At 39.6% G+C, this 13,741-nt stretch overlaps 1 protein-coding gene across 2 annotated transcripts in view; it reads left to right on the top strand.

Moving 5' to 3' along the window:
• Positions 1-13,741, top strand: part of TRAF3IP1 (TRAF3 interacting protein 1) — a 50,961-nt gene that overhangs the window by 23,241 nt on the left and 13,979 nt on the right. Inside the window, exons 9-13 of one of the 2 annotated variants that reach the window (XM_035890276.1) lie at positions 3,198-3,296; positions 11,076-11,166; positions 11,871-11,954; positions 12,594-12,714; positions 12,860-12,896. In XM_035890276.1, coding sequence (XP_035746169.1) covers positions 3,198-3,296; positions 11,076-11,166; positions 11,871-11,954; positions 12,594-12,714; positions 12,860-12,896 — 432 coding nt within the window. The remainder of the gene's footprint in view (positions 1-3,197; positions 3,297-11,075; positions 11,167-11,870; positions 11,955-12,593; positions 12,715-12,859; positions 12,897-13,741) is intronic. The other variant, XM_035890277.1, reaches the window with a different exon arrangement.

Here is a 13,741-nt window from a genome sequence, read left to right as displayed (position 1 = left end):
ACTACTTGTATTTTGGTGAGCTGATTATTTACTCCGATTCAAGTTTTCTTGCAATGGTTTTGTGCCCTGGGAGCTCATATCTTATCTCTAATGAAGAAATCACTGTATATAAATCAGTTTAACATCTCGGTTCAGAAGATAAAACACCCGTGAATTGATACCTGTTAAATAGCGAATTCTGGCTAAAGACATACTGTTTAGACTAATGAAGCATGAAGATCTTCGTGCACTTAATCTGCCAATGTCACTATTTTTAATCCATGTAAAAAGATTGTGTGTTGCTGTGTCATTGCAAGGATCTCTGTTTTCTCTGGGTTTGTGTTTTAGTAGGTTTCCATGTGTCTGAGGCAAAATACTGAAGTTATATCAGAGCTTGGGTAGTGATTTCATATCAACCAATAGCCATGTTTTCAGAAGGACTTGGGGAAAAAATTAAAAGGATGTTTACGCTCCTTAAATACTTTGAGAAAGATCTGGCACTTTGGATTTGAACGTCTGTTGACTTAGGACCTTAATTCAAGTTGGTGCTTGAAAATTGAAAATTTTATGTCACATCTCATACACTTGTGTGCTGTGAGTTTTTAATAATTTTGTAGATGAAAAATACCATCTGGATTCCATTAAATGTAGTCTTATTTTACTACTTAGCAATCCTTGGCTGATACTATAACTTTTTTATTTCCCAAGATTTGAATATTTGCTTTATAGCCTGAACTGGCACTAAACTACAGTGACCAGACATGCCCCATTTTATAGGATCATCCCTTCTTTAAAATCATGATCCAGTTTTTCTGATAAATGAAGTACAGTTAACGATTTATCCTGTGTTTTGGCTTTAAGGTAAATATTTTAAAATACTCCTCTTTTCATGATGCAAGCGGGCCAGCACTCTCACGTTTCAGTTTACCCAAGTGATAAATAATTTGGGGCATTAGTCCTCTTTTTTGTTCTAATGCAGCAGAGCTGCAATAGGTGTGTAAGGCTCAGAGGTGCTCCAGAAAGTCATCCAGAGGGTAGTAAAAACCTTCCGGAGCTATGCTGATGCCTATTGCATGCTGACCTCTGTAGTTACTGTGATGATGATCAGAGCTTTCTGTGTTTTCTAATATTAAACGGGGATAAATAAATGCACAACAGGAGAACACACAAGGGCTAGTGTCATGACTAAACTTGTAATAAATAAAAATGAAGTGGTGAATGGAGGACTAGTTCAGCAAAACCAGGTATATTTGCTATCCTAGTAATGAAAACAAGTTATACCAACATTTGCTCACCTCTATTATGAACAAATTCCTAATGGTACCGGAGCAAATGTTTTGGTTTGTTTCTTTTTTAATATAGTTAATGTTACATTTATTACTACTCAGGCAACGACTGCTTTTATAGTTGCAACCTGCCTTGAAGCAAGACTTGTATTGTGCAGTAGAGACCATTTTTGCTAATTTAAGTGTTGAATGATAAATTGAATGTGTTTTTTTTGTTGTTTGTTTTGTTTTTTTTTTTTTAAAACTTGCAGTTGCTCTTAAATTGATATCTGAACAGGTTTCCTTTGAGACACTGAATTAGTTAATGAATGAAAATGATGGAGTAAAGTGCTTCACTTCCCACTGTTGGTTTGGCTTTTCTGCTAAGGTCCAGACCTTACAGGAATTTTTTAGCCCTGTTGTATAGGTTGGTGATGATGCATTTGCTTGTTTCAGTTTTATTAAAGGACAACTCATCCTGGCCTTAGTCAGCACAGGTAAATGAAAGTGCTGGTTGACCTTTCTCTTCTGCATGTTTATGTCCCCCTAAACTAGTACAACTCAGTATTTCTACTGCAATAGACTGTATGTCTTTGTGTATGCTTCCTGTGGCATGGGTGGAGGAGTAGATCCTCTGCTATTGGTCTGTACGTCCTGAAAGCTTCAGCTTTATGCTGCATGCAGTAGTTTCTTTGCTGGTTTTGGAAGTGCTGGATGTTTCAACCCAAGCATTAGGCAGGGCTCTATCTAGTAAATCTCTTCCCATGCTATCAAAACTGTTTGCTCCTTTGTTCTGGTGGTGGAAATGTTACCTAAGGTGTCCTGGCTGTAGATAGGGGCCCTGTGAATCTGTTCTTTATCTTTGCATTACAGTTACCTGTTTGCAGGCAGGGAGATTTGGAAGCGCTGGGTTCGGTTCCTGGGCAGCACTTTGGGTACCTCTGTTTTAAACGTGTGCTCTGTCTGTATCTGTAATCTTGCCTATTTCTGAATTTATTCTTCTGCTGCTGCATTTTTGAGGAGTGTGAGAACTGAACATGTTACTCCAAGTGAAGGGGGTGTGTATGTGTACATAGGTATGTTTTTAATGATAAGACCAAAGCTAAATATTCTACCCATTCTGTCCATATCTTGACAAACTGTATGAATAGTTTAACTTTTCTTGACCACCTGTGTTCAATGCACAGGTATATTTTCAGGAATGGTGTACAAATTATGCTGAATCGTTTATCCTTTGCATTCCTTTGCCCTAAATGTCTCTTCTCCCTGGGCAAATACTATAGAAGTCAGATGTACATCTGAATATTTCAGCTCTATTCCACTGTGTGTTACTTTGCTTTTGTCAACATTGTCCTATTGTAACTGGGGGAATTAATTTAAGATAATTGATAGATGAAATGGCTTTTCACTTCTTTGCAAAAATAAAACTGGTTTATGTGGCATCAAAAGTGAACAGCATTTGTGGACTAGGCTATTCTGTGGTGTTACCAGCAAGTTGCAGAGTTCAACTACCAGAAATAAGCTTTTCTTGCTTGAAATTTCTTCATGGCTTTAGTATGAAATTAAAGCTAAAGCCTTTGAAACAAACTACTGCATTATGCATTCCAAGTAGTATACAAACAATATCGTGTATTTTAGCAATTACTTAGACTTTATTGAGTAATTACTGTATTGTTTCACCAGCTATCAGGCTAATAACTTAAAATCTGTAAATTGCTTCTAAACTGAAGAAGTTGTCGTTAGTTTGCAGTAATATGAGGAGTTCAACCAGTGGTCATGTAAAGAGCCTTTGTGAACTTTGAGTGTTCTTTATTTACGCTTAAGATGGTTTATTAAACTAGGATAGCCCTTAAAGAAATAGTAAGTTTAACCATTAGCCATTTAGCATGGCTTTTTATTTTACATTTTTATTGTATCTTTGGTTTCATTTGACTATAAACTGTTTTGGTACAGGAACTGTGGAAACAAAGAGTTTGGCAGATAGGATTTCAGAGGACAGTGTTGCTAAACTGCAAGAGAAAGCTGAACCAGGACTTGCAGTTAAACAGAAAGGTAGGGAGTATAAAAATTTGACTGCCTTGGAAAGTCTAACTTGCGTGCTTTGGGGTTGAACTTGAATCCATGCAGCTAAATGATTTAAGGAGGGTGATTTACACTTAATCCAACTGCTACCTTGTGTTTTAATTACATCTTGTGATTAATGTCCTGATTTGAAAAATATACATTCCCTGATAAAAGTTACTTTATATTCTCTCCTTCCTTACATTTATGCAAGTTTTCAGAGGCCAGTGCTTACATTGTCTCAAAGGAAATGCAGGGCTGCTGCACCTGAATCCCTTGGTGACTTGTTCTATGTAAGAACCGAATTGCACATTGCCTTTTTGTTCAAGTATTTGGGAGTCTCACTTAGTGTTTGCATTTTACAGGATTTTAGAGGAAAATTCCATCTCTGCATTCTTATTTCTCCATTTTTTTTTTCCAAGTTGTATATAGCTCCCAAGACATACGTTGTTAATGATGTATTTGTATCCAGCTACAGTATATATGGAGCCATAGAACCAAAATGTAAGAGGAAGAATTGAGATTTAAGCAGAAAGCTGCATTTTTGTTTTCTCCAGATCCAGATGCTTGACCTAGTTGGGAGAGTTGATACCACGTATGTGGGAGGTCAAAGGCTGTTTCCCAGTCCACTTGTGGCCTTCAGAGCCTCATAGCTGTGTCAGTTTAATGAAATTTAGATGGTTGGCCAAGATATTTCTGTGACCTTATGCAATTGGGAGACCTTCCATGCTAATTCCTTTCAATCTTTTGGAGCTGTCTTGTCTATTGGAATGTTTCTCTTAGAGGAATATAAAGTTATATTCTTCTATTTCTAATTTGAATGTATGTAAGAGGAGGATCCCCGGGTTCGTTATGGATTTGGATTGGATTCCCAGGTGGTGTAAGAACCAAATATTGTATTGACTGTTCTTTATTTTCAGCTTTATTCAATAAGATAGGGTAGCATGTTAGTGCATTAGTGAACCTTAATTTTCCGTAAGTTCTTATAGAGATGAAATTGTCATTCATACATGTAATTGCTTTCATAGTTGGAAAGCAAAATCAATCATGATAGTCGATAAGAACAGTCATTGCAGATAGCTAAGTTGGATGCATATTTGGCAGTAATCATGTCAGTGATGACCTGTCTTTTGCTGTGTTCTTGTGTCTTTAACTGCAAATGAAAGTTATGAAATTTTCCAAAGGAAGAATAATTTATAGGGTTTTAAAAACATTGTTTATTGGCTGAAATAAACTTATTTTCCTGGATCTTTTGGAGTTTTATTTCCGCATTCTGCTTCAGTCTTATATTCTGTTTGTAAGCATTGAGGCTCTGAACCTTTCCACCGTGGGTTTTGGTTTGTGGTTTTTTTTTTTTCTTTTTCTTTCTTTATAAATGAGGATTTGTCAGCATCTCAGTTATTCTCTCTGTGTCCTCCATTAGAAATCCTCACTGGCTTGTTCGTGACAGCCTCTTAAATAAGAAGTGTATGTTTAAGCTTTCTGGCAAAAGGGTGTTTTGGCCTGCCTCAGCTATTTGCTCATATACCCCTGAAGTTACTTAGGTTCCACTTTCTTTAGACATGTGCACATAAATGCACCCACTGTGGCAAGAAGGGAGGAACAGTTGCACTTCATGACCACTCCATAAAGTGTAGGCCTGCATAAGGCTTTTTCAGAAGCTGATGCTGATTTAAGATTTTTCTGAACCTTGTGAATTCTAAAATGAGGTTTTTTGGGGGTTCACTGGTGCACTTTATCTTCTCACAGTTTTAGTAATTACCCTGAGGTCCACTTCTCTGGGAGGAGCAATGCCAGGCTCCTTTCTGTAGTTCATCTCAAAGTAACCTTAAGATGTTGTCACTCATTAAGTTGAGCCATCACAGCCACCTACCACCCATCCCCAGAGAATTGGCATTATACGTGAAATACGACCATCCTTTCTCCCAGCTTGGCAGAGGGGCTGGGAGGGCAGTGTTGCAAAAATGAGTCGCACTGATCCAGTTCTTCAAGCAGTGCGTGAATGCATGTGCTAATGGGAGGGAATGGGAAGTGTGAGGGCAGGAGTGCTTATTTGGTGGCAATGCCTGTTTACGCTAGCAGGAGGGATTAGGAAAGTCTGCTTAGTTTGCCAATGCCTTTTGAAGCATCCTAGAAAGCCCAGACCTTGCAAGATGCTTAGGCACTGTATTATTTGCTTATGTAGCTGGTTGATGATACCGTTTGGTTGGTTAATTGCGCATTAAGATTTATACAAGATTTATAGTGCAATTAAGTGGAAACTGGGTGTTGAAACTACTTGAAAATCAGTCGCTGTTCTTCCACAACTCCAAAACTACCTTTGGAGTAGGTTAGTCAGAGAAGAGCTGAAGATAGTTCTTCCCCAAGGTTTTCAGGGGTTTAGGGGATACTTGGGACTACTTAAAAAAAAAAAAAAAAAAATTACATTCTGCAAACTGCTTCTGAATTTCCTCTGAACCTTTAATTTTTATATTTCTGGACTGTGTAAATTATTTTGAGGCGTGAGCAGTCCCTGCGCTTTCCTGGTTCAAAGTAGATTGGCATGGCTTTGCCTCTCAAATCTGTTGTACTGATTTATATGATTCACCTTTTACACACCTCATTTAACTTTCAGGAGTGTCTACTCAGATGTTCTATCAAGACAAACATTTTGATCCTCCAATGTCTTTTGACTTTTAAAAAATGTTTCATTGCTGATGAGTGTGTTCTGCTTAGTGACCAGAACATTGATGTCTTTAGCAAAGAAGTGTGAGTTTGTTGGAAACACTCCCTAATGTGTTTGCCCTTATTCTCCCGGCCTCAGTAGCAGTTCCCAAGTAAGAAGCTGGCTGTAGTTCTTCTGTGCTTCATGCCTAACTTGGTCAGACTATTATTAAAGAATTTATGTAACTTATCTGAAAAATCAATGTATTATTTCCAGGTGAATTTGCCAGCGTCTCAGGAACATTATAGTGACAAAAGACCAGCACTGATCGTACCAATGATAGTTAAAAACTTCTAATAGAAAACAGTGCTTTTAATAAAGCACTTCTCTACTTTAGTGCTTTTTTTCCTTTTATGTTAAGTATTAAAGAATTTTTAAACTGTAACAAAACATAATTTAGTTCTGTTTGAATGCTTTGAGTTGACTTTATCCAAGTAGTTTCTATTTAAAAGAATACCAAAAAGCCATCTATGAAAGTGCTTTGTGCTTTGGGTTAAGTGTTTAAAAAAAAAAAAAAAAAAAAAAAAAAGAAAAAAAGTAGTAATAGTTTATGAGCACTTTATGGGTTCTAACTTGAAAATAAGCAGAACCTGTGGAGAACTTTTTGCAATATATTACAGGTAGTTATTGCAACAACCAGATTAATAAAATGTACATTTTCCATTTTCTTAATATCAGTACTTCGTTTCCCTCCTCCTATTACTTGTTGCGTTTGTGGCTTCTGTTCATATTAAAAGTGAAAGTGATCCTCAAAACCTTTCCTCAAATAACTGGATAATTGGGCCAGTAGTAGAGAGTAAATCTGGAAATCTGGTATATAGGAGGTCCCTGAAACATCTCTTATTTTGCTCTGTGCAGGTGTCACAGCACTGTGCTGTGATACTGTCACTGCTCTGTCTCCACTGGTGCTGTCGGGTTACGGTGAACGAGGGAAGTGAGATTTGAGAGATGCTTATTTTTCACACAGAGTAAATGAATGCTTGCAGGACTCATTGCAACTGTTGACTTTCTATCTTATGAGCAGCTGTTATGTCAGCATGATGCATGTTTGCTGGGTAAAAAACTGTCTGGATGGCTGGGCCCAAAGAGTGGTGGTGAACGGAGTTAAATCTGGTTGGAGGATGGTCACAAGTGGTGTTCCCCAGGGCTCTGTTTTGGGGCCAGTTCTGTTTAACCTCTTTATCAATGACCTGGATGAGGGGATTGAGTGGCACCCTCAGCAAGTTTGCAGACACCACAAGTTGGGCAGGAGTATTGGTCTGCTTAAGGGTAGAAAGGCTCTGCAGAGGCACGTGGACAGGCTGGATTGATGGGCTGTGGCCAACTGTATGAGGTTCAACAAGGCCAAGTGCTGGGTCTTGCACTTGGGTCCCAACAACCCCATGCAGCGCTACAGGCTTGGGGATGAGTGGCTGGAAAGCTGCCTGGTGGAAAAAGACCTGGGGGTACTGGTTGACAGCCAGCAGTGTGCCCAGGTGGCCAAGAGGGCCGAGGGCATCCTGGCTTGTATCAGGAATAGTGTGACTAGCAGGACCAGGGAAGTCATCCTTCCCCTGTCCTCGGCATTGGTGAGGCTTCACCTCAAATGCTGTGTTCAGTTTTGGGCCTCTTACTGCAAGAAGGACATTGAGGCGCTGGAGCGTGTCCAGAGAAGGGCAATGAAGCTGGTGAGGGGTCTGGAGCACAAGTCTGATGAGGAGTGGCTGAGGGAACTGGGGTTGTTTAGCCTGGAGAAGAGGAGGCTGCCTGAAGGGAGCTGCCTGAAGGGAGCTGCCTGAAAGGAGGGTGTAGTAGGTGGGTGTTGGTGTCTTCTCGCAAGTAACAAGCAATAGGACAAGAAGAAATGGCCTCAAGCTGCGCCAGGGGAGGTTTCAATTAGACATTAGGAAAAATTTCTTCACTGAAAGGTTTATCAGTCATAGGAACAGGCTATCCAGGGAAATGGTCAAGTCCCTGTCCCTGGAGGTATTTAAAAGATGGGTAGACGAGGTGCTTAGAGACATGGTTTAATAGTGGACAGGTGCGGTCAGGCTTGATGATTTTAAAGGTCTTCTCCAACAAAACGATTCTATGATTCTATGTTGGGATGTAGCAAGAGCAAGCAATTGGCTGAGATCTTGACTATGGCTGATAACTGCTTGAAAAGCTAAATTTCTTTAGCAGGCTGCCTCCTTGCTTAATGGTAGCTGTTTCCTTGAAAACAAAAATAGTGGTTCTTGCAGGTGTTGTTTCCTGGGAGTTGGGAGGCAAGGGCGGACTGTATGTGCTTCCCACAAACCTGCAGAAACCTGCTGTGCCAAAGGTCAGTGATGGCTTTCCAGTGTGAGAAGTGAAGCTGTACTATTAACAGACTGAATGTAACACACAAAAATTAAAAATCCTGGACGTGCTCATGCCTCTCCCCAAGCCTGTCTGCATAAAGGCTGCCAAAGAGTTCTTCGTTCAGTCTGACTTACCCAGGGTACCCACAGTCCCAGTGGGCTGTCTCAGCTCCCGTCATTGCCTGCGCAGGCTTCAAGCAGAGCCTTTATGCAAAATCATATATTTTATTAAGAAGTCAACCTCTATTTTTTATTTCTCTGTACTTTTGTCATGTCCATTACGTGGAAAAATGCTTTTCACTGTGTGGAAGGGGAATTTTGAAATCCCTATTTCATCTGTTAGGTAGGGATGGTAAATTAGGTACCCAGAAAAGTGCAGGAAGCTCGTGGTACAGCCATCAACAGAGCAAAACTTTCTTACTCGGGCCTTGCTCAGCCTTAACATAGGGACCACTCCAGCTCGTGTGCCGATGATCATAGGATTGGTTGATGCACAGTGGTTTTCTGTACCAGTAAGACCAAGGGAAAACTTAAATAGCACTTATGGTTTTTAAGTGTATTTACATATCTTCCATATGTTCTCCTGTGGATCATATGTAGAATTAATACACTGTATAAAAATGTAGTATATGTACTGTTCAGTAGTTTTAAATGAGAAGGTCCTACCTGTGAAATGGCTGTTCAGAGAATATGCACAAGCTCATTAGGAGGGTGGAATGCAGTAGACTCTAGGAAAGATACATGCATTTCTTTACCTGAATTTGGGCTGGTAAAAGCCCAGTTGCCTTGGCCTTTTTCTTTCAGTGGTGCCATTAAAAACTGGCTGGATGGCCGAGCCCAGAGAGTCGTGGTGAATGGAGCTAAATCCAGTTGCCGGCCAGTCACAAGCAGTGTCCCCCAGGGCTCAGTTCTAGGGCCAGTCTTGTTTAATATCTTTATCAATGACCTGGATGAGGGGATTGAGTGTGCCCTCAGTAAATTTGCAGATGACACCAAACTGGGTGGTAGTGTTGATCTGCTCGAGGGGAGGAGGGCTCTGCAGAGGGACCTGGACAGGCTGGATTGATGGGCTGAGGCCAATTGTATGAGGTTCAACAAGGCCAAGTGCCGGGTCCTGCACTCGGATCACAACAGCCCCATGCAACACTACAGGCTTGGGGATGAGTGGCGGGAAAGCTGCCTGGCGGAAAAGGACCTGGGGGTACTGGTTGGCAGCCGGCGAATATGAGCCAGCAGTGTGCCCGCATGGCCAAGAGGGCCAATGGCATCCTGGCTTGTATCAGGAATAGTGTGGCCAGCAGGAGTAGGGAAGTAATCGTGCCCCTGCACTCAATGCTGGTGTGGCCGCACCTTGAATACTGTGTTCAGTTTTGGACCCCTCACTGCAAGAAAGATGTTGCATTGCTGGAACATGTCCAGAGGAGAGCCACAAAGCTGGTGAGGGGTCTGGAGCACAAGTCTTATGAGGAGCGGCTGAGGGAACTGGGGTTGTAGGCTAGACATTAGGAAAAACTTCTTCACCAAAAGGGTTGTCAGGCCCTGGAATGGGCTGCCCAGGGAGGTGGTCGATGCCCCATCCCTGGAGGTATTTAAAAAAAGGATAGATGAGGTGCTTAGGGACATGGTTTAGTGGTGGGATGGCAGGGTTAGGTTAAAGGTCAGACTTGATGATCTTAAAGGTCTTTTCCAACCAAAGCGATTCTATGATTCCTGGTGATTTCAGAGCAGAGGGACACTGAAGTGGACAGTAGTGTTAGAGGAGTCCTTTCTGTGTGTGGCATTACATGGAAGAAATACTTACTGACAGATTATTCATCTGAGCAAGCTTTCTAGATGGAATCCAAGGATATTGTACACTTTTTACCTACCAAATTTATTTGTAGAAATGCTAAAGCAGAAAGTGGTGAATGGTGTCTATAATCCTGCATGGTTAGATTGTCAATGCAAAGATGTCGTTCATCTTGTTCTCTGCCATTATAGAGAATGGTCTAACCTGAGCTTGGCAGGTGTAGGTTTGTGCCATTAATGGCACTGGACTGGTCAGAGTAACTCTGTGGAAAACCTGTCCACTGGGAAGGAGTGGTTAAACTGGTTCTGCCCAATTTAAATTGTAAATGGGGTCAACCCTATGGAGAACATAACTGTGGTGGGATTACAGAAGAAGCTCTCACCCTCTAATCACAGAATCCTTGATTTTGAAAGGGACAGACAGATGGAGGTCAGCCAGTCCAACCCCCTGCTCAAATCTGGGTCAACTAAGAATACCAGTAGAGGAAAATAAGAAATTAAGGTAAAGAAAAGAAAGGTTTAAAAAACCCTATAGAGAATATAGGGGGGATTAATGTAGCTTTTCCTCTTAAGATTTTGTATATTGAGCAACTTCAAATACTGCAAATTTTACCATGCAACTGTGGACGAATTGAGTGAGATGATGTCATTTTTACAGATGAGGGAATTTCACAATATTAAGAAACAAATAAAAAACGAAGAAAGTTTAAATGTTTTTTCAATGTCCCTTTTGAATTGTGAATGCTCTGAGATGTTTAAAAATGGGAAGTTCACAAGATATTTAGCTTTTACTTAAGCTTATAAAATTTTATTTGTAATTTAAAAAGTTTGTCATGCGATGTATCTCATGAGCACACATTCAAATATAGTGCTGATAAGATTCAAAATACTGCTGTTAGAAAAGTTAGATTTGCATTGCCAGCTAAGCCAAAATTGTACATTTGTTTCATTTAATAGAAGGAGAAGCAGAGAATGTAGCTCCTGAAAAGCCTGAAGTATCTGAAAATGGTGAAGTACCTAATGATCTTCCACCTCAGCCCATCCAAAGGTTTGTTTCTATCCTTTATTCTGTTTGAATCAAACTATGATGTGTCTGGAGGTAACAGCAAGGAAACTTGGAGCACTATGTTTCTGCTAGTGGTACCAAATAATAAATATAATCCCATGTATCCTTTTAATTCACTTTCATGTCCACCTGTAAAGAAAACTTTAACTTTGTGAAGTGTTTTGGACTTATTTTCTTAATCCATAAAGTGCTTCAATGTAATGTTATTAAAATATGAGGGATGTATGGAGAGTCTAATGATAAGAACATTGCATTACATACATGACTTTCATAAGCATGATGTTATGGATGAGATGAACTTGCCTTTGAAATCCCAATTCATTTTTCCTTTGCCCAGCAAAAGCTTGTGCAATTGCATCACTTGTGAAAATAATTTTTTTTCTGTTTATGTTGCTGTGTGTATTGTTAATGTTAAATTTGTTGTTAACGGTAAATAACTGTGTTGTGTACAGGTTATTTTTTTAGTGAGATTAATCAAGAAGCGGTTTTACACAGAATCATAGTTTTTTGTTTTAGGACACATTTTCTAGATTTTCCTAGTATTGCAATATTAGATTGTACACTGGGGATGTTTTCAGTGTTGTAAATTGGCTAATTTACTTAGCTGACATGTGTGTGCATGTCTGTTCCTTTGGAGGACAGCTTCTTTTTATAGTATAAATGAAAAAGCCTCTTTGTTATTGCAGACGCATTCCTCGTCCTAGCAGTGCAAGACCAGCACCTCCCCGAGTAAAACGTCAAGAAAGCGCAGAGATCTTACTTCCAGAAAGGTAAGGAATGTGGGAGATGCAGAGCAGATGTTTCTAGCTCTTGTGCCACAGTATTCTCTATCTTCTGTGCCTCACCTGCTGCTCAACAGCTTTAGGATGGATCATCCCACTGCTTATTGATTCAGATTGGAAAATTCAAGCCTGCTTTATTTGTTTTATTGTTTCTGCAGATCCAGTGCATTACCTAAAAGTTATGGTTGGTAGTCACATCTAGAAGTTCAAAAATATTATTTAATTCTTTTGCCTTTGGGAACTCTGAAACAGATAACCCTAGAACGTTAATCTAAACTACCACTAGAAGAGATCTATAAAACATGCAGTGAATATCCCATGTTCAAAAAAGGCTGAAACAGCCATTTGAAACTATGGACAAAATGGCTTAGTTGATCTGTGATAAGTGCCAGTCACTGAAGTAGTGTGTTCAGAAGGAAAATACATGTCCTTTTGCAAGAGAAGGATGGCTGACTGTTTTCAGAATTGGGCAGGGAATGGAAATGACAGAATTTGATGTTCTTTTAGTTGGTGCTGCTTTATTTTATGGGAGGAAGGGAGGGAACTGCTGTCTCTTCAGTTATGGATAGATTTTAATAGGTATGGACACATCTTAACAGGTTTTAATTTTCATTTTGTCTCTTTCAGGAGTGGTAGTGGTAAAACAGTCTCAAATGTGATCGTAGACCAGCAGATTTCTGATGATGATGATGACCAGTTTGTGGTGGAGGCAGCACTGCCACTGCCAGAAATGCCAGAGGTGGAAATGGTCTGTTCATGTTGCAAATTATAGAACCTTTTTCCATACATTGTTTAAACTTGTTTAAGTAGCTTCTAGTTGAATATTTTTGAATAGTTGTATATTATAGCCATGCCAACTTACTGTAACTAAAGCTCTCTTCCTGCATGTGTAGGAGCCAGAAGTGGAGCTGGTTGAGAATGAAAAGCATGGTATGTTTGCTTTTACATATATTTATATATACATAGAATAAAACCACAGGTTTAAATTAAATGCTGAACGCTTAAAATGCTGAATAAAGCAGCAAAATACCTCCTGAGGGCAGGAGCTTACAACTTTTGCAAGAAAAACAGAAAATATTTATCAAATGCAGTCTTGTTTAGTTGAGCAGCTGGATTTGCAACTGATGTTAAGTACAGGTTTTCTATACATTTTAATGTCAGCAGAATTTAAAATTCTCCATAGAAGTCATAAATTAATGTTTCTTTGAGTGTCAAGTACAGCTTGTCAGCTCCGAGATATGAAATGGTATTGGCTGTTCAAGGCAAGTTACAGAAAAGCTTTTAGGAAAATGATGGACCAGTTCTTATCAACATTTATGCTTACTTGTGACCTCAGATCTCTGATTCAGGGTCTTCCATTATGGCTACACTGGGTGTGATTTAGGCAGATACACTTATCTGCATCCAAAAATTCCTAGTAAAGGAAAATATGTATCTGTCAACACACTTATCATGTGCAGTTCTTGAATTCTTCCAGAAGACGGGTGCAAAGGAAAAGCCTTTGTGTTAATACAGCTCAAGGATCTGGTTCTGTACCAAGAGTTGTTCAGTAAATGGTATTGATGATACAGTTTGATTTAGAGGACACTGGAGAAAATAGATCAAATACCAAATGCCTTGTATCTCAGTAATTAAAACACATAGTAGAATGCTGTTCATGTTGCTCTAAGGATTGTTTACCTTAAAAAAAGAAAAAAAGCAGTTGGTTTTGATTTTATTGTCTGAATGTTTAAAATAACATTTTAGTGCCAACCAATACTGAGAAATACACTGAT

The sequence above is a fragment of the Egretta garzetta genome, unplaced genomic scaffold (genome assembly GCF_000687185.1).
Source record: "Egretta garzetta isolate BGI_Z169 unplaced genomic scaffold, ASM68718v1 scaffold732, whole genome shotgun sequence".
NCBI classification, from domain to species: Eukaryota; Metazoa; Chordata; class Aves; order Pelecaniformes; family Ardeidae; genus Egretta; species Egretta garzetta.
This window is presented reverse-complemented; position numbering and strand designations above follow the sequence as displayed.